This window comes from Buteo buteo, chromosome 18, assembly GCF_964188355.1.
Source record: "Buteo buteo chromosome 18, bButBut1.hap1.1, whole genome shotgun sequence".
Taxonomy (NCBI): Eukaryota; Metazoa; Chordata; class Aves; order Accipitriformes; family Accipitridae; genus Buteo; species Buteo buteo.
This window is the reverse complement of record NC_134188.1, coordinates 5,781,919-5,802,797: the sequence shown is the minus strand read 5'-3', so window position 1 is coordinate 5,802,797 and position 20,879 is coordinate 5,781,919. Positions and strand designations below refer to the sequence as shown.

At 36.3% G+C, this 20,879-nt stretch overlaps 1 protein-coding gene across 2 annotated transcripts in view; it reads left to right on the top strand.

Moving 5' to 3' along the window:
• Positions 1-20,643, top strand: part of WASF3 (WASP family member 3) — a 74,888-nt gene extending 54,245 nt beyond the window's left edge. The window contains exons 4-10 of one of the 2 annotated variants that reach the window (XM_075050695.1): positions 1,093-1,227; positions 4,521-4,674; positions 6,728-6,845; positions 12,901-13,076; positions 15,991-16,254; positions 17,887-18,257; positions 18,973-20,643. In XM_075050695.1, the coding sequence (XP_074906796.1) occupies positions 1,093-1,227; positions 4,521-4,674; positions 6,728-6,845; positions 12,901-13,076; positions 15,991-16,254; positions 17,887-18,257; positions 18,973-19,130 (1,376 nt within the window). In that variant the 3' untranslated portion in view covers positions 19,131-20,643. Of the gene's footprint in view, positions 1-1,092; positions 1,228-4,520; positions 4,675-6,727; positions 6,846-12,900; positions 13,077-14,961; positions 15,129-15,990; positions 16,255-17,886; positions 18,258-18,972 lie in introns of both variants that reach the window. The other variant, XM_075050694.1, reaches the window with a different exon arrangement.
• Positions 20,644-20,879: the final 236 nt, after the last annotated feature.

The window sequence follows — 20,879 nt, the reverse complement described above, 5'->3', positions numbered from 1 at the left end:
AGAACTGATGGAGTGTGGATGTCTTGAGAGGGGTGTTGGCTGCAGAATTTGTGGAGGGGGAGATCTTAAACGAAGCAGCAGTATCTGGGTAGGAGGGACTGAGACAGAAGTAGGTGTGGTACTGTCAGTTGACTGAGCAGGAGCAATGAATTTGGGTGGAATCTGAAATTTGTAGGGGAAGTTCTGGGGCAGGAAAAGTGTTAAATCAGGGATTCTGATCCCAAGTGGCTGAGAGGTTCAGACTGGGGCAGAGTGTCAAATGCCTAGTACTTTGGGAAGTCTAGGAAAGGAATGGGCATGCACAAGGATTTGTGGACCAAGAGAGGATTGGGTTTGTCATGTGGCACTCCTGTCCACTGTAGCACTTTTAGAGTAGGGCCTGAGGCTACAGATCTGAACTGGACTGTCCGCTCTCATAGTGATTGGGAAAATACAGCAGCTGAAAGGGAGGCTGAAAAGGTTGTAGGCTTCTCTTTTGTGCTATATGCAGTCCAGACTGGCCATGGGTAAATGTGGTCAGTGCTGTCTTACTCAGTCCCTCAAGTGACTCCAGTGACAGCAACATATATACAGTGAGCAGTTGTAGAGGTAAGTGGGCTGCCTTGCATGAGGATCCTGGTTTTTATCTGTTTCACTTTGCCTTCATTTTGATGTTGGCTTGTGCTCATGCTTATAATTAAATCTTGATGACTATGGTTGCAAGATTTTAGATTTCAAAATTTACTTCAGAAGCTTTTATGGACAGCAGTAACTTTGATGGGACTTTATTTTCATCAGAGGCAGGCTTTAGTGATCAGTTGTGCGTCAGTTGGCAGTAGTTCAGCTATGTAAGGATTAAAATTTGAAAGTCTTCCTGTTTTTTAAGTAGAACACTAACCGGGATGTCCAGGAAAACAGACTACAGGTGGCATTTATGGTATATTTTGAGATTTTTGTACAAATCTGTTGCCCAGAATTTTGCTGAGTGACAAATTGCACTGTTATAATCCTACAGCTACTGTGTTTTATTATAACTTCGTGATATTGAAGCCATTTGTCTTGTGTTTTTTAAGCCTTTAGCAAAGGGATTTCCCTGTCTATTTTCTTACACAGGCAAACATGCTGAAGACATATTTGGCGAATTGTTTAATGAGGCCAACAGCTTCTACATCAGAGCAAATTCCCTTCAAGACAGAATTGATCGCCTTGCTGTCAAAGTTACCCAGCTGGATTCAACAGTAGAAGAGGGTAGGTAATTGCATGAAAGCATTGAGCCAGAAGTGATGTTAAGACCACAGTATTTAATTACACAACAATCTCTGTCTTATCAAAGTAATCCTGAACTGATACTTCATCTTGTTTTCTCAGTAAGGAAAGCTGGGAAAAATCATGTTAGCAGAGCGAGAAAAAATATTCTTGAGTCGTATAACTGTCTTGATTTTTGACTTAGTGTTACTTCAAGAAGCCCTTGTAGTAATGGAGTCATTAAGCTGCCTTTTTCACAGGGAAAACTTGTAGTTTGTGAGTGTAATAAATCGGAAGTGAATAAATCTAGATCTTGCTGGAAATAAGTCAGAATATCGGAAGACATTTGAGATGGTAGATCTATTTATTTCAGGGTAGGGTGGTCACAAACTGTGTTAGTAGTGTCTGTTCTGTAGTCAGCTAAGATCTTATAATGCTCTTTACCTAAATGAGGCACTGCGTGTTTCCATCAACTAGGTGAAATTCTCTAGGGGCTTCTAGTCACTAGAAACAGTATTTCCTTTAAAATGCTGTTATGTACTCACTTGCTTACGTGTTTGGTCATTCACTTCATAAATACTCAGTAAAACCAAAGGATTTAAGTAACATCATTAGATTGTTCAAAAGCCCTTATTTGGGTAAGTAAAACATGTTTCTCTGTCTGGCTCTAAAAGCTGTAACGTGCATGTTTGCTTACATGTTCATTTACATGTCTGAGCCAGCCACTGCATTTATGCCCTGTTTAGATGATTCCTGACACTTAATAAAATGTAAAAAGCTTGTTACATCAAGACAGTGGTGTAATATTTACTCAGTAGTAGTTAATGCTACTTATGATATGTTTAATAGTGCTGTTTATATGGTTTATATATATCATGTAATATTTATATTTGCATAGTTTATGTATTACATTTAATACTACTATTTATGCCAATATTAAATGTTACTGTTGATATCTAATAGTGTAATCTTTAGCCTTCTGTTTTTAGCTTGTTACTGTCTGAAAGTTATTACATGTCTGATTTTTTTTCTGGTTTTAGAACATGTTAACTGGTAGAGTATCACAGTTGATACTAGCACCTTTCGTTTGATGTCTTAGATGTCAAGAGCTATATGGGAACATAAACTAAGCTATTATGGGTTCACTATTCAGCCTAGTTTTTGAGGCATGTTGTGGTGGTAATATGAGCAAACTAGATAATATTCATATGCTGTATTTGCTCCGTGTTGAGGTGGATCATGTCAGTCTTCATGACTTCCAAGTCCCAACATTTTTGGAAGTGCAGTTCTCATCAGAGGTTGTTTTTGCTTTTGTTTCTTTTTTTAAAGTCTAATTTGTATTATGCAATACCTTCTGGCTAGTTTCCAGAGTTTGGAGAGTAATTAAAAGCAGCCTATTGGAAGGGGAAACTAGTGTATGGACTGAGAATTTAATCAGTTTTTATTTTAAATTGACAGCAGTTACTACTCTTGCACTGCTAATCGTCTTTCACATTAAGCTATATATACAAACTGCTGTCACTTCAGTGTCAGTAGGAAATTTTATTAGCTATTTCGCTGTAGAAGTTGAAGTCTTTATAATAATTCATTGTACTGTTATTAATGCTCAGTATATTTCTGGATAGTTAGTTTTAATTGCATCCGTGATTTCTTACGTTCCTAGGTATAACTAGTATATAGTGTATCTATAAAAATATTTTATATATATAACTAATGCTACAGTTGAAAAAACATTTTAAAATAATAGTTTTTGATAGCACATAAATAGCTTACATTAAAAAGCTCCAGAAAAATGGGATTTTTGCTCTTTTGGATGTTACATTCTTGTTTGAAGGAAGACAATTCAGAGATATACATCTGAAAAAACTGCCTGCAATACCTTACTGGTTTACTTACAGGCAGGTTTAAATAGAAAGTGGTTTCTCAAAAATGATGTTTTGATGCTTCAGATGACATGGATTGAGGAAATGACAATTTGGAATGAAATATTCTGTTTCTAATTTTTTTTGCTATTTTAAAAGCTACGGAAGAATCTAAGTGGTCTTGGAGTGAGAGGCAAGACCTCAGCACAGATAACAAAAATAGTTGGGTAGAGAAGTCTGAGTGGGGTTTGTTTTCCATCGTGACAAAGGATAACAGTGTACCTTACAGGGTCTGTATCAAACTTCATGCCTTTCTGGTTTTGCAGGTCATCAATATACTACATTTTTGCCTTGTACTGTTCAGTTACCATGTGAAGTTCTCACAGTTTGTTGTCAAGACTCAATAACTTAGATGAATGGGCAAAAAAATTAGATGAAATGTCAATGGGAATAAAAAGAAAACAAGCCAGTGCATTTTGTTTGCACTACTCCTACAGCTTCTGCTGTTTTAAAACAGTTGGATCAATTCAAGAAATGGTTACTGTCATTGTAGACAAGGCAGTGAAGACTTCAGTGCTCTGTTCAACTCCAGTCAAAAACCTGTATTTCAGACTGTCTAAGAATGGAAGATAATGTGGAGAGCTTACTGCCATCTTTAAATTGTGATTGGCATTATCTGGATCTTTTTAGCAATGGTCACTCCATCTCAGGAAAATTTATATTAAGAGTGAAAGAAGGTCCTGCTAAAAGTGACAGGAACAATTAGAAGCAACTTAAATCTTTCATTTAAAAAGAATGAATGAAGAGGCTAGTATTGTTTCCCTCAGAATTGTGTATGTGAAAAGATAAATGGCAGTACATTACTGGACTGTATAAAGAAGGTAAGTATTTCTCTTGATGGAGAGATGAGGAAAACTGAAGATCAAGGGATGCTCAACTCAAGGAGTTAAAAAATGTGAAACTCTCTCTTGCAGGAGGTTGTGGAGGCCATAATTTAATTAAACTTAGAATGTGGTTGAATGTGTATGGATACCACATGTAACTGTAAAACATGCTGTGTCAGAGGAATACCAGACCTTGTGTTTCAGGCTTGAAGCCAGTCTTTCTGCTGTTATAAGTCCAGCTTAAACCTCAAATAAGGGGAGATCATTGGACATCTGCATGTGACAGGATTCTTGCATCATCTTCCAAGACACAGTCCATGGTCCCATTATTTTAAGTGAGGTTCTGGACCCAGTGGGACTTAAATCTGATTTATTATGGTAATTCTTGTATGCCTTTGTGATTAAATATGATTATCCACTAAAGAAAAATCTTTCAGTTTTCCTTCTATATTTTGCTGAATGTATTTTAAATAGCTAGTGTAAAATGGACTTTGTTTATCTGCTTATGTTAATTTCAGGCCTGTGATAAATGTATTTTTGTTTCTAACAGTATCGTTACAGGATATCAACATGAAAAAAGCATTCAAGAGCTCAACAATTCAAGATCAGCAGGTAGTTTCAAAGAACAGCATTCCTAACCCGGTGGCTGATATTTATAATCAGAGTGACAAACCACCACCTCTGAATATTCTTTCACCTTATAGGTATGGAAATATTGTTTATGTTCTTTTACTTTGCCCTTTATCTCCTAGTTGTAAGCAGAGAATAATTACGGCAGAAGGGAAAAGCTGTACTGGTTATTGAGATTTGTTTTTTCAGGGACTTCCTTGTTCATGGAAACAAAAATTGTTATTATCACACTTAAAATCATAAGTTGTTCCTGACAAAAACCATCATATTTCAGCATAAGTGTTACATGGCAGCACAGGATCAAAGAGCAAGGGTCATTGATTATGTAAAAAGTGAAAAGAAAATTAAAGATATAGTAAACTGCTTGCTTTGGTTCATTTATCCAGAAAGCTGGATTTGTTGCTTTTGCCTTCCCTGTGTTCTCCCTCTTCCCCCCAACATAGGCACATGTGTGCCCGCACACAGTCTTTACCTTTTCCAGGATACTCATTGGTGAATAAAAGAGCAGCAAGCAGGACTTCGTTTCCTGTTTTCTTTTCCTGTTTCCTTTTAAGTTTATTGTTGTTCATAAAATGAGTATAACTTGTCTGTCAGAAGGGTTGTGAACAATATGTTTTTACTGTGTCCTTCAACTTTTGAGAGGTACTAGGTTGAGTGCCTGCTTTACATAGTTGTCTCACAATCTGCAGTAAATAATTTGAAGGGTTTTTTTAGGAATGACATAGCGGAGCATTTGCAGTGTATTTAATTTTTGAGAGCTTTTACTTGGAAGGTAAAATTGTTAGATTTATAGCTGAAGGACATGTTTTTGTCTGTAGCAGCGGCAAATGGTGGCGTTTGTTTATAGGCATCCAGTTAGCAAGAGTTGTTATCGATCAGCTGTGCTGCACAGCTATGTCCTAATATGTATTTGGATGACAGTGTCAGTGACCTGTTTTATTAGGGATACTTTAGTAAGACTTATTTAAATTATATTTCTTACTAAGTCTTTTACATCTGCTGAATTTAAATTATTTGTGTTTGCCTTGGACAAGACTTAAACTTCACATTGTAGTCTGACCAAAGCTGGAGGGGTGGAAAAGTGGCTCCAGTACCCCCTTCAGTAGGTTAGATGTTTGTGGTGAGGAGATCTAGTGCAGAAAAAGTAAGGGGTTTATAGCTGTATGACCAGACAGTATACAAGATCTGCTTTTTGTACCCTGCTGCAGTGGTTGTAAGGTTTCCGCATGCTGGATCTCCATTGCTCTTGGTCTTGCTGGTAGAAATTAGTACTCGGCTGCCGTCAAAATTTGCCCGGGAAGAAGTGAGGACCCACAGCCAAAAGGGACTCTGAAGGACACCAGTTTAGCAAGCTTTATATGCTGTTTGGACCATGACAGCTGCCCTGCCATGAGACTCCCCCTACACCCGTTGCTTTCCAGGAGTTTAGGATATTAGAAGATTCCCTATATCCAGGCCAAACTAGGAATTGATAGCATACCTTTTTTGTGGCTTCTTAGTCTGGGTGTCCCTGGCTCCCGCTGCTAATTGGAGCTGGCAAGCCCAGATCAGCTCTGTCTCAAACCCTCCTAGAATAGTTGCCACCCCTTTCCTAGCCCTTCCCCTAGTCAGAAGAGTCCCACTGAGAATAGCGACTGTCTTGTGCTTCCTGTCATAAGGGTGAAGGTACTCAGACCTACCTTGTTCCTCAGTTCAGATCTTAAGACCCATCTGGATTGAGCCGAATACTCCTTTTCCAGTTCTTTTGAGACAGTTGAGTTCTATTCTTATGCTCCTCCGTCCCCTGTGCATCCTGTCTTGGCACTGATCTTGCAGCACCAGTGAATTCCATTCCTGTGAGCTGACTGATGCCGGAGCCTAGTCAGCTCCTGCTGAGCTCTGATGAGGCATAGCCTGGGAGTATGCCTCCTAAAAGGCTGTGGATTCCACACCTTACCCCTGAAATTCTTGGCATGAATCAAGCTGATCATAAGCTGTAACTACCAAGAGCGGCATTTAATGCACTTGGCATGCTGTCATTCTATAATGCAAAAAAGATGAAGCTTGGATGATCGTCGAAGGTGAGTTTTGTTGGTTTGAAAAAAACTAATTCGTGTTTTCTTAGCTTTTCTTCTACTGTATTTCCAGGGATGATAAGAAAGATGGATTGAAGTTCTATACTGATCCTTCCTATTTTTTCGATCTGTGGAAAGAAAAAATGTTACAAGATACTGAAGATAAGCGAAAAGAAAAGAGGAGACAAAAGGTAAAAGCAGAAATGTAATAGCAAATGTATGTATTGCAGTTTTGTGTACAGTTGTCCAGGCATAAAAATTACTAGGTCATACTTAGTTTGTGTGCATGGAAACACTATTCCTTCTTATATGTGGCTGTAGATTCAGTTGGTTCAGTTTTTATAGCTCATGCTGTTTATTTTAAGAAGCTGGCAAACTGAATTTTAGGAGTACAGTAGTTATCTTCCAAGATACTTTCTTTAATCCTTTGCCAGTATCTGCTTATTAGTCCTCAGCAAAATGGCCCTGTTGTGCTTTGGAAAAAGACACTGTGATTTTGGCAGGGGGCAGGGGAATTTGAATTATGGTTTCCTTTATTTTCATCGTACTTTATCCAGCAGTATCAACTCCTGTAGCAAAACATAAGCTTATCCAGAAATAAATATTTTGTTGTTTTTTTTAATTCCTTGATAGTAACTCTTTACTTTTTCTACACCTGTTACAAGTTAGTAAGATGATAATACACAAAATTATTCTGCAGTTCAGCAACAAGACAAGATTAATTTTAGGAGTAATATTCTTTGTTTCTTTTAAGTTTAAAACCAACAAATAAAGGCTTTTTCATAGAAAAGTGTCTTCAGTCCTTCTGGAATATCTTCAGCAGTTTGATCCAAGATGTGCATTCTGATGCAATCAAGATTTTCTTAATGTATTTTAGTTTTGAATGAAGAAATTAGTTGCTACTTCTGCAGCTTCTTTGCGGTCAATGTTTTTATCAAATCTGAGGGCTTTAAGATTTTTGCAGATTATACCAAAAAAAAAAAAAGTTAAGAAGGAAAGTTTTAAGCAATGACTGCCTATCTTATCTGGCAGAAGGTGCCCTTTTAGATGGGTTCAGTGAGAGATAAGGGATTTAAAATAAAAGTCCAAACAGGTTGCGCAGACTGCTCCGAGGAAATAGAAGGAAGCTACTTAGTTTTCAGTACATGTACACACAAACATACACATATATATTAGCATATCTATACATGTGTATATATAAGCAGGTATCATAATATATGAGCGTATATACATGTATTATACATGTGTATATACATAATGTCTAATACATGAATATACCTGCTAACATGTATTTGGGTATATACATCATGTGTATGTATATGCTAATATATATATGGTACCTGCTTAGAAATCAGTTTGTAGGGCATGACTGGGAAGCTTTACTATTCTGTTTTTATAAAATTCTATTAATTCCTTGTTCCTGTTGCTAGACAATACTTTCTGAACACAATATTTTTAGACAAAACATGAAGACTTGTTTTAACTAAAATATTTTGTGAATTCATGATTTTAAAAGTTTTGGAATAAATAAATTGGGTCTTCCTGTTATAAGTCAAAAATGTTTCCTATTTTGACAGGTATCTCAGTATGGAAATATTAAGTAGAGTTTAAAAAGCTGAGTAAATATTTTCAGTAGAAGTTACTGTCTAAAGCTAAGTATTGGAAAATATTCACTTGGTTATTTCTGTAATCGTATAAAAATGCATATGCAAGGTTATAATCCTACTGTATTCTCAGTGTGGTAAGTCACAGAGCTGATTAAAAGACTGGAAATAGTTAAAGCAGCTTTCACTCTCTAGTTTAGGTTTTTTTTTTTATATTTCATTCAGTATTTCTTTATGAAAAACATATAGGGATAATTGTACCCTTCAGGGTTTTTTTCCTCCCACCATTTTCCCTTCAAATTTAGATCTTTTCACTAGAGAGAAGGATAAAAAGAAACTATGAACTGCTAATTTTTTCATTCTGACTTTAATATTAAAAAGAAAAAAATACAAAAGCTTTTTAAAAAAAAATATAACAATATTGCTTGAAAATTTTTGATAGCTTTAGAGAGATTTTTACAAAACCACTTTATGTATAAACTTGCTTTTAGAATGTATTTTAGGCAACACATCTCACTTATTTCCATCCATGGTATATTTTTGTAGATTTTAATTGTCTTATTACAGTCTACAAACTCAATTCCAATCGTGTAGGATTATAGCCATGCATTACAGAAATACCCCCTGATAAATTCTACCTGAAGTGCTATTTGATTTGATTAAATATATAACAGACCAACTAAGAAGAAAGCAGCATAGATTTGAGTTTGCATGGATACGTGTGACTTTGTGACAGGAAGAAATATGGTTTCCAGAAGTTGGTGTGTAAATGAGCTTTTTATCGTCTGGAACCTTTAGAGACCTGGAGAGTTTGGGTGAGATGTCTCACAGGCACCGTTCGTTCCACAGGTTGCTTAACAGACTGTCATTTTCTTTTATTCTTGTCCTTATGACAGCAGTGACCAGGAATGAATCCAGAGCATCTATTAACAAGTTTGTGGCTGAAGTTGTATTTTGAATCTGCTAAGTGAGAGTTCCTTACACAATTTACACTCTAGAGAAGTACAAAATATGAAAAACTGTGCAGGTGAAACAGATGTGTATTGTTTAGCAAATTATAAATGAGACATCCAAATGCACTCCTACTCAGCTGACTGAATATAGCTGGTTTTTAACCTCAGTTTTTCAGGTGGTCAGTGAAGCCTGAGTACTCCTTGCACCAGAGAAATCAGTTTTCCAATATTATTTTGGTAATTTGCCTTAATGCTTGAGCTGTTGCAGCAGAAGGTTTGTGAGGAGTTTCATTTTCCTGCCGAACTTCAAATACCATACTTATTTATTGTTTCTGTGTTCAGGTTAACTGAAGAAATCTAACACAGGTTTTCTCTGATTTGGCTTTTTCGGGTGAACTTTTTCTCTGAAGAAAGCTGTAATTTTAATCTGTGATGTAGTCTCCGGTTTGTGGGGTTTTTTTTCTGTCAAACTCTCAGTAGATCAGTGTCTAAAGAGTTCAATGAAATTAGTTTTGACTTGTGCATATATCAGTAATATTCTGAATTGAATGACCATAGTAGACTAGTTGTTAATTATTGGTTAACCAAAGGAAAGTTGTTCTACTTTACTTTTTATTGTTCCCATGTTTTCAGAGGAATAATTAGTTATTTAAATAAGTAGAAATCTTTAAATTAGGAGGGCTTGCATTTCAAAAACTATTTTTAATGACGTGTGAGTGATAGGATCTTGTAAATTTGTGAAGTCAAAAAAATACTCCAGGCTCATGCTTCCAGTTTTTTTGAAAGTATTGCAAATACTTGCTGAAGCTACTTTCTGTTACTAGCTCTAATTCTTTATTAAGATGCTTGAAATATCATTTGCTAACTCTTGATGCAAATATCATACTTAAAATTAACTTAACCCTGTTTGAGGACTCTAATATGTTCGTTGGGTTTGCTGAAATCACTTCCTGCCAACAGCTGAATGACGTACCTGTTTTCTGGCTTAACCTACAGCATCCACTTGTCTGCCACAGCTTCTATTACACTTGGTTAAAGGAAGTAACTCTTCTTAATGTTGCTTAAGTTTCCTAAGGTATTTCTAAATGTAGTTATTTTGAAAGGCTTCAGCTCCCCTAGAACTCTGTCATTGCCTTAGGTACTAAAACCAGAGCTATCACCATTGTTTGTCAAGGTAATGAAAGTATTACTGGAAGAACTTAAAACTACTCTATTAGAGGTATATGTAGTTAGCGGTATATATAGTTTTGTCAGCTGCTAGTAATTGGCCTGCCCCACTGTTTTGGAAGAAATTGAATGTTTTAGAGATGTATTTATATAATATTATATCAAAAAAATCACTACCAGTAGGGTTTAATACTGTTCGAGTAAAAAGGGTTCCAGCATATTTATTCATTAGCACACTTAGAGATTCTGGTCTGGAACAACCTATCCAACTGAAATCTGATCCAATAAAAACAAACTAAGCCTTGTGTTTAGTTTATGTTGTTTATTTATACATGCATATGTAGCAACCTTTTTCATAAAAAACATAGTCATCTCTTTAAAGCCAAACTTTTAAATAGGTGGTTATATGTAAGCAGTCATGTAAGCACTCCTGATTGTACAGGAACTGTATCAACATGGTTGTCTTCTGAGCAGCATCATACATTGGTCAAAAGGTGGATATTTACTTCATCTAGAAACTTCCAAGAAATACATAGTTGTGACCCTTAGAGGATGGAGTTACTATTGTGTGAGAAGAGAAAGCTAAAGTGTATTTTCAGTTAACCAAAAGGCTTACTTGTACTTTCTTCTCAAATCTAGCATGGCTGAGTAACAAAATCCTAGTAAATGAACCAGGATAAAAGTCAGAAATTAAAACAAATTAAATTTTGGAGCAATCAAATGAAAAAGACAGATGTCAAACCTTTAAAAATCATATATTCAACGATGGCAATTAGCAAAAATGTATATATTTAAAATAAAGCATGACTGAATCTGTTTCCCTTCTGCTTCAATTAGTGTATTGGGAAATTTTTATGTGAAGAAGTGGTATCAAAGGAGAAAGTAAAGCCTTGCATAACCTGGATAAAGGGTGTGATTCTAAAAAGTTTGGGGAGGAAAAAGATTTTATAGGAAGTAGTTAAGAAGGAACGTGACAATCTTTACTTAACATGCATCAGATCAAAAACCTACTCACTGCACAGGCCAGGAATGAGCAAGTGTTGTTGGAACATCTGGGTGCTGAACTTCAAAAAGAATTTTCTCTGTCGTTCTTAATGTTAGCAGATGCGGATCAGGAAGTCCCTCATGCGGACGTGCATGAACAAGCAAGTGATCCAAAACAAGGGCAAACAAGCCATTTGATGGATTTTTGTTAGTTGTATAATGCCAAATACATTATTTCAGAATTATTAACTCAGTACTATTTAACAGTTGGAGTAAAATACCTGTGTTTGTGGTGTGCTTTTTTCTTTTTGGTGAGACTGGCTTTCCAACTATTATCCCTTACTTTGAAGGTCGAGATTCTACAGCAAAATGCTTGCATATCAGCATTTTACTGAACTCTTCTCTAAGTACAATTGAATGACTGCATTCTTGGAATATCAATGTAATTCTTTCCTGAGAAACTATTTTTCTAGCAGCCAAAAGCCTAATACCAACTTATTAATAAATAAAACATGATTAACCTATTTATGAATTAGTATTCTAAGATATGGGCTCTAAAGCTGATTTAAAAAAAAAAAAAAAATCCAATGCCCCCATAAATGTTCAGAAAAGGAGTAACACATAAATACCCTTTTCAGTTTGGGTTGAGCAAACATGTTTATTTTTTTTACTGAAGCACCAGTAAGGTTTTTCTATTCATACTGAGTAGTCAGAAGTAGGTGAGGACAACATTTCAGAGGTGTGAAAGCAGTGACTCCCACTATTAGGAGATGTTACTGATAGATAAACACTGACATTGATTGAGCCTGAAATTCTATAGAAGGATTTAAAAAAACTAAACATACTGATTTGTCATGAAGCTATCAAGCTGTAATATATTACTGGCCAGAGTATTACTGACACATTGCAGAGAGGATTAGTGTCATGCATTTTTATATAAGATAATGGGAAACAACAATGAGGAAAAACTAGGAGGAATTTTGGTAGTTAATCAGCTCCAAGAAAGGAAATGAAGTTAAAACAAAAGAACAAACAAACAAAAAATAATTTCATGTAGACTATGAAATAGGAAAGTGTTTATAATTTTTTCCATACTTCCCCAAGGCTTCAGGTGATTGTGACCCTAATGAATAACCGAAATAACCCTGAGCACATTTAACATATTCTCATAAGATTGATTTGCAGGATAAGGAAATTACAAGTGCTTCAGGACAGTCTAAATAAATGACATATGATGTCATAAGAAGTTAAACTTTCTGGCTTTTAAAATCAGTCACATTTCTGAATTGGAAAAACAGTAGGTTGGTATCATACTAGCATGTTCCTGCAGAAGAAGGGCAAAGCAGCAGTCTTACTACTAATGAGCTTTATAGCATAAGGAGATATTCTCATTTTCAGTGCAGAGAAATTTTTTGACGACTTGGCTTCATCTGTAAATCTGGTCTTATTTTCATGCACTCTAACTGCGTTTTAACCAGCTTTTTTCCTTTCCTTTTTTTCTCTCTTTGCATGCTTTATTTCTTTTGTTTGAATATTAGGAGCAAAAGCGTATAGATGGCACCACCCGTGAGGTGAAAAAGGTTAGAAAAGCCAGGAACAGACGCCAGGAGTGGAATATGATGGCGTATGACAAAGAGCTTAGACCTGACAACAGGTTGTCTCAAAGTGTGTACCATGGAGCATCTTCCGAGGGATCACTGTCCCCAGATACTAGGTCTGTTTACAGCAAAGCTGTTTGTTATACCACAGTTCTATGTTCAGAAATACTGAGTAGAATTAGGTGTTTTTACAGGTTGGGAATAGTTAGAATAGACAAAACAAACAATGCATGTTTTAAAGTTCTTCTGAAAATTATTTTAAAACATAAAAACCATAACAAATTCGGTAATGATTTTTTCTTCTTCAGCTCCAGATGAGCATTTTGTCGTCATAATGTTATACACCGTAGTGAAATAAGTGTTTGCTGCATGCTTTATATTTGATCTTGAGTAGTTGTAGTTACAAAAGCATTTAAGTCTGCGTCTACTAGATAATGTCAGTACCTCTTCATTCGTCTCTAGTTTGTCATATATTACGCTGCTGATAGCTTAATAAATATTTTTGTGATCTACTCAGTTAAGCATACTTTAGCTTCTAACAGAATGCTTTAATGGGGGAATAGTTCAGCTTTATTGACATTGTATTTGTCTAAAAAGCAAGCTACAAAACCAGATGCAACATTATTGCTTGAAATAGCAGAAATCTCTGCTTAGAGACACACAGCAGAAGTCATCTTTGTTGGCTGAGATTCCCTTTGAGCTCAGTGGGAGTTACCTTCTGGTGTGCACGGAAGTCTTTTTTTTTTTTTTTTTTTTTTATTAAGCTGGTCTCAGTAGAGGATTTTCCCACATTATTTTATTTCCTTTGTTGTGGTTAATTGCTGGTAGAAATGTTAGGAATAAATAGAATCTACTGGAAAAAGTGTGTGACAATTGAGTGTTCAAATTGTTGAATGGCTACGTTGAGGAAGCAGCCACCGCTGCCAAAGTGCGGACTGATACCTTTAGTCCGCTGTCCAGTTGGAGATTAATTAAATTAATTAAATTATTAATTTTAAAAAAATCTGTTCAGAACTCTGTAGATGTAGTGTTTTGGTCTTTGTGAAGAGTGATCATTTTGTAATTGACACAAAAAAATAGAAAGAAAATTGCTACCACTGTTTCAATAATTTATTCAGATGCCTTCTCTCTGTCTAAAATCCTTTAATTGCCAGTTTGGGTTTTTTTACAGTTTCTAATGCAAAACGTTGTCACCTTTTTGTCAGTCTGTAATGTTTCATTAAGACTATGCTTTCCATAGATTGATCTGATAGAATGGCACTGATGTTCAGCTGTCAAGTGCAAGATGTGGGTTTTTTCATCATGAGTTCTATGTTTCACACATTTTGAGTCTTTCTCTAGCCTTAACTCCTTGCTTCCAGGATTGCCAAGTTTTAAATAATCATATTGAAGTAATTCGTTTTTATCTCCCAGCAATGTCAACATGTATTTGACTGTTTGCAGATATCCATAGTATTTGCAACCTGTAGGATTTTTTTTTTAACCAGAAATTGTAGGCTGCATCATTATGTTGGTTATAGATGTTGTGGTATGACAGATATCTTGTACTTAATATAATCCCTTCAAATTTTATAATGTACTGAGAAGTTTAAATTTCAGTGAACCAAATATCAATGATCGAATCCTGAAATCTGCATTTTACATGCATGAAGGGTTAATTTTGTGAGTGGTAGTGAGCTGGAGAGAAGGCTTTCTATTTTTCGCCTTTGGGTAGTCTTAACTGTAGGAACTAAGCTATTAAAAAAACCCCATGCATATAGAAATAAGTACTGGTTTCAGAGACATTTTTATGCTGTCAGCTATTGCATGAGCAGTTTTATAAATAAGGTCCTGAAGAAGTGTATTTGGCTATACTGTGGTTCTTTTTTAATGCCAAAGTAAAAAAAAAAGCTCATGTTTCTTCTCGTTTGCTAGTTGTAAGACTTGGGCATTGAACATTGATGTCCAAGTGTCTGGACTGTGGCAATTTACAATGTATTTGTTATACTTATTGTACTTTAGAGAGAGAAACACAAGCTGAATCCAAACAGAAACCAGCAAATTAATGTGAGAAAAGTAAGAACAAGAAAAGAAGAGTGGGAGAGAAGGAAAATGGGCATTGAGTTCATGAGTGACGCAAAGAAAATGGAACAGGCAGGAAGCATGAAAGAGGACAAAATGCCCAAAGGGTTTGTCATTTTGTTTTACTCAAAGCCCTGGCTTTTTGTTGCTTACCTTGCTTCCAGTCTTACAGATAATGCATCAGTTTACTGTGTTCACTAAAAGCCAGGCTGCACGATTGTTCATTACTAAAACAACTGCTTGCAGTAATGGGATGAAGAGATCCTTTTGCTCCCTCTCTTGGGCTTATTTGACAGAGCATCCTAGACTTTGTATCTTTATGAACTCTCTGCTCAACTAATATTTACGTTTCCCAGTTTCTCTAAGCCTTTCCAGCAAAATTAATTATATGAACAAAATAAAAAGCATTTTCTAACTTTCGAAATTGGTTTTCTCTGCTTTGGTAAAATATATTTTTCTGCATAATTGCGAGTGCTTGCAGTATTGCTTTCCTTTTTCTGCTGCCATTGTTAACTTAAGGCAGGCCTGATAAGTATTATCATTTCAAACAATGGACTGTCAAAATCATTGACAAAAAAAATATGCCTCCTTCTAGCTACTAAAGAAGTCTAAACTCTGGAGAAGGCTCTGAATTTTTTTGGCCTTTCTAAAACTCTGCATTATAGGAGGACATTCTGCATGCAGCTAGTATGCTGAAATATTGAAAACATTCAATTTCAGTCCTTTTATGCTGACTTGTCAGACTAATTTATTTTCAAGTTGGGTTAAGCTGAACCATGGGTTTTTGTTGCATTTGTTCTTGTGCTTTCTGTGGGCTTACAAGGGAATGGTGCTTGATAATCTGGGAGTCCTGTTGCAAGAAAAATAATTCTGATTGCATTCTTTTTAGCTTTTCTTGTGAGCTATTTAGATAATACCATGTTACACTCACATAATCTGTTCTTCTGCATCCATTTACTTTAATTTTAGGTCCCATGCATCTGATGTTACAGATTATTCTTATCCTGCTACTCCGAATCATTCCCTCCATCAGCAGATAGCAATGCCTTCATATGGAACAGGAGATGGTCCACAGTACATGGCAGCATCCCAAAGCCATGAGCATGAATACAGACCACCTTCCACCACTGTACGACATGCTACTTTAAACAGACCTCAGCAACCACCTCCACCTCCACCCCAGCCTTCAGATGGCCAACATAGCTCAGTACCTGTGGTACCAGCAGAATATGGGTAAAACGCCTGATTTATTCCAGTGGATTCTTGACAAAACTAGAGGGATTCATGTTTTTCATAACGATCATAACATACAATGCATACACACAAGAAACCCCAAAAACATTAGTTATCTCCCTGGGGAGGACAGAAAAAAATTGGTATAATTTCTATGTATGAACTGAATTTTAAGTAGCAGTGAAAGCAGAAATAATGAACTGTGTATTGAATGTGGTGAAATCAATATGCTTGTAAAATATTATGGTTTCCTAATATGATATTAAAAAGGGGATAATTTTCCTTTAAAGCTGAAAATAGTTACAGCATGATTTGAATAATATTTTAAACTTTAGGAAGCATGCAGAATAAGTATTGCCGAAGGTGATAAACATGGCAGTATGTGTTGCATCCCTGAAATTACTTTTTAAAGGAGTTTAACAGAATTGGAAGGGATCTCCTCAGACACAAAATCAAGTTCTGTAATGCCACAGACATCTCCATAATTCAAGATAAGAAATTATCGAACTCCTATGTAGATATTTGGGCTGAATGCATTCTGAAGGAAGGCTTGCTCCAGAGTACTGGCTCTCTGATAGCAAGAAAACATGTGTTTTCTAACCAGTCTGTGCCTGTTTGTTCTTTTGCTTAAATAGCTTAAACTTTGAACTTGTAACCCCAGGAAAGTTGTAATCATTCTTGCCTGCATTGTTTTAAACTGAGCAAGCCAAGGTTCTTCAGCCTCACTTGATGCATCTTGGGATAGCATTTGCCCAATTCATGACTGTATCATGCTGTAGATGACTCAGTTATGCTGTGATTGACTGCTCCAACCTGCATTTTCTCTGTTATTTCCAGTTTATAACAGAAATACTTGTGCTTAGTCCCCAGGTACATGACCATTGTCAGTGTATCACAGTTCTGATACATTGACATGTATCACTGAATGTCATCAGTAACTCCCCTTCAACTCCTGTCTCCTATATCTAATTCTTTACTTCAAAACTCTTACATTAACTCCCATTTTTTCTGCTTCAGAACTCTTTTAATGACACTTTAACAGAAAAATTAGCTCTTCCCTGTTCCTCCTCCTTAAAGTATCAATCAAATGTATCAATTTAATTAAATAATATTTAAATTGATAAACTTGACAAAAGCAACACATGAGATGCATGATATACCTTTGGGTGAATCTTTCTATTCATACTTTCCATTGTCCTCCATGCCTATGTCTTTTATTATCTCTTAATATTTGTTCTAACACTCAGTCTTCTATGGAAGTGATACGTGTAGTCTGCAGTTTTCTTGGTCCATTCGTCATCGTAGGCATTGTATTTAATATTCTCACAGAGTAGTTGTTTAGTAACAAATAAAGCTTTATACTTAACTAGGCAGGAGTATTAAGATAGAAATCTCACTTTGTGGAGTGCTGAAAGGACACTGCCTTTAACTTCATCATCTGCCTTAAATCTCAATGTAATTATCAATATTTGACAATTCATATGTTTATAATCGCTTGCATATTTAACTCACCAGTTGAAATTCCTTTTGATTTTTGTCTTAGCTGAGGTTGGATGAGAGCAGTTTAAGGGGTGATGATTCTGTAAGTCCTAACTTTCAATGCATTAAATGTTTTTGTTCTGTTTTATATAGGATGCTTCCAGCTCAGATGGTGGATTATTACAATCCTACAGGTCCTCCCCCTCCTCCTCCTCCCCCTATGATTCCTTCAGCACAAACTGCATTTGTTAGTCCCCTTCAGCTTCCCGTGCCACCTTCCCATTCTGGACTGGTGACTGGCTCTACATATGTAGCTACTCATCCTCCTCCTTCTAGTGGGCTTGTTGTTACTGCTCCTCCTCCTCCCGGCCCACCTCCTCCTCCTCCAGGCCCTCCTGCTACAGGTTCATCCCTCTCTTCCTCCCCAATGCATGCGGCTCCAGCTACAGAGGCAAAACGTCATGAACCTGTGCAGCCACCAGTAAGTGATGCACGGAGTGATCTTCTTGCTGCCATTCGAATGGGTAAGTGGACGCTGAGTTTTAGATTTTTTTATTTTTTTTCAATGAAAGCACTGTGTTTTCCAGTGATCTGAGTTCGTGGCTTCTGTTCCCAGCTGGGCAGAATGTCATCGAGACCCTAGTTAACCTCAGCTACCACCCACCTATGCTGACATCTGTCAACCCTGACTTGGGATCTTTTTCTAATGCTTTGTCAAACACGTTCTGGTGTTTGTGTGGCCATAATCAAATAAAAACAGTACTCGTGTTCATTATGTACAGTAGCCAATAGATGTACATGGATTTTTGCTTCTGTTCAGAACTGAGTTATCCAACACCAGGCTTCAGCCCGCTGATACTTAACCAGTGACTAATGGCTGTTCCTGTCTTTGCTTACTATGTAGAGCTGTAGGTGTAATGGTATTTCAAATATAAATATGAAAACTTTCATCTTCAGATCAAAAGGACCTACGCAGTCTTGAATATTTAGTTTTAACATATTGTTGGCAGTTTTAGAAGTCTGGAAGTATTCCGTCTCTGAGAATATATTCCAACCTGCCTTTTTTGTCTTTTTCTCTTCCTTGCTCAGGGAGGCTAACTCAATGGTTTCTTCTTTTTTTTTTTTTTTCCCCTCTGTCTTCCTAAGTATATGTTAGAATACAAAAAACTCACCAATAACAATATGACATTTAAAATCTCTTGTGCAGAAAACTTTGTCTGAGAGTAGTTGTCTCTACAGGAATTCAGCTGAAAAAGGTGCAGGAGCAACGTGAGCAAGAAGCAAAGCGAGAGCCTGTTGGAAATGATGTGGCCACCATCCTTTCAAGACGCATTGCTGTGGAATACAGTGATTCAGATGATGATTCAGAGTTTGATGAGAACGATTGGTCAGATTGAACCTGGTCCAAGCCCAGTGGCAAGTTCATTAAATACTTGGCTTCAGTGATTGCTTTCTTAGCAAGATGTAAAGCAGGACATTGACATGTATTAAGGCTAGTGATCGAAGTGCTAAAATTGAATTGGTATTATTCAGAATGCTGTAGCTTAGCAACTCTGGTAATAATGATGTGATTATGCTTATGCAGATCAGAAACTTGTCTTACTTTCAGTATTTACCGCATAATACTTAAGTGCCACTAAATGTAGCAAATCATGTGCTGCGTGCAAAATATGCTGCAGTTGTTGCACTGTTACAGAACCAGCATTTTATTTTACTTTCCTGATCTTGAAGGGATAAGATATATTTTTTGACTTTACATCTTAATCTTTTAATTATCTAAGCAGCTTAGGTACTTGTGAATTGGTCTGGTTGTTAGTCTTTGAGGACAGTTAACTGTATGACTGAGTGAAGTGTTGAGTTCCATAAATATGACTTTTAGCTTTTTTATTAGTTACTAATTATGCCCACCTTAGTCTATTTTTAATCTCTTCTTAGGGCTTAGGGGTTTTTTGCATACAGAATGGATTTTATATAATTTTCTTTTTATCTTAAAAATGTAGCAGGTGATGACATATATGCTTTGAAGGATGAATCCACCTGATCCAAAATTAACATTTTGTGAGCAGACTGGATAAGATTGTAACAGTGTCAGCTCTAGGCTGCTGGCTGCTTGTTGGGTAGAGTGCTGGAGGGGGTCTCAGGTAGGTAGTGGATGCATGTCCATGTCACAAATGAAAGTTAAAATACCTGTAGAGCTTTTCAGTTTTATGATACAGATCAGCTAAATGCAAAGACTTCAGGGTAGACCTGATTGAAGCCATATGGTTATTGCAGTGTAGAAATGTTACTCTGTTATTACTGAAGATTGGAACAGTCCAGATCTAGCAATCAGATACATTTCACAAGTATTAAACTTGGTCTTTATGCCTGGCGGTATAAATGTTTGTAAATAAGTTTTGTTGTTGTCGGTTTGTACCTGTATAGTCATGACAGATTGTTTTGTGTTTCCTGTAGCATGTTTACTCAAAACTACTATTACTTTGAATGTATTTCTTTCCCAGTACATCCCATTGATAAAACATTGGCAGTTAAAGCAGTTTTACTGGCTGTTTAGGTACTATGCCGTATATATACCCTTGTTTTCTCCTTCCTTAGAAACAGTTGCTGCCATACAGTCTGCTTTGGCTGTCTCTGTTTTCTTTAAAAATAATTCCTTTTTTTTTTTCAGTACAGTATTAAAATGGCTTTTTTTTGGTTTGTTTTCTTCTCCCTTCTGGACTGAGAGTCAGGCTGCTGCTTTGCCTAATGAGGCTTTTAAAAATATATTCATAGCAGGGGAAGAGTTCTTTCCTTACCAGATTACAGTTTTAATCTTTGTAACTGAAGTCTGTGTAATTCCAGGTCTAACATTTGGTAAAGCTCCTTTGTTCTGTGAGGCCCCGTCTGTTCTTAAAAAAAAAAAAAAAATTAAAAAAAATGTAAAATAAAAAGAGAAATGGAAGATAATTATCTAACCTGTGTTTACACAATTAACAATTTTAGTCCTGAGAACACGATGTTTGTGTGCAAACTATTGGCAATTGCATTGCTGTTTAATCTGCATATGATTTTTCAAACTGTGGTGGCTGTCTTTATGGTGGGGTGGTAACACGCTGCCTCAATGTTGGTGTTAAAATTTATCACATGAAGTATGACCAATCTCTGCA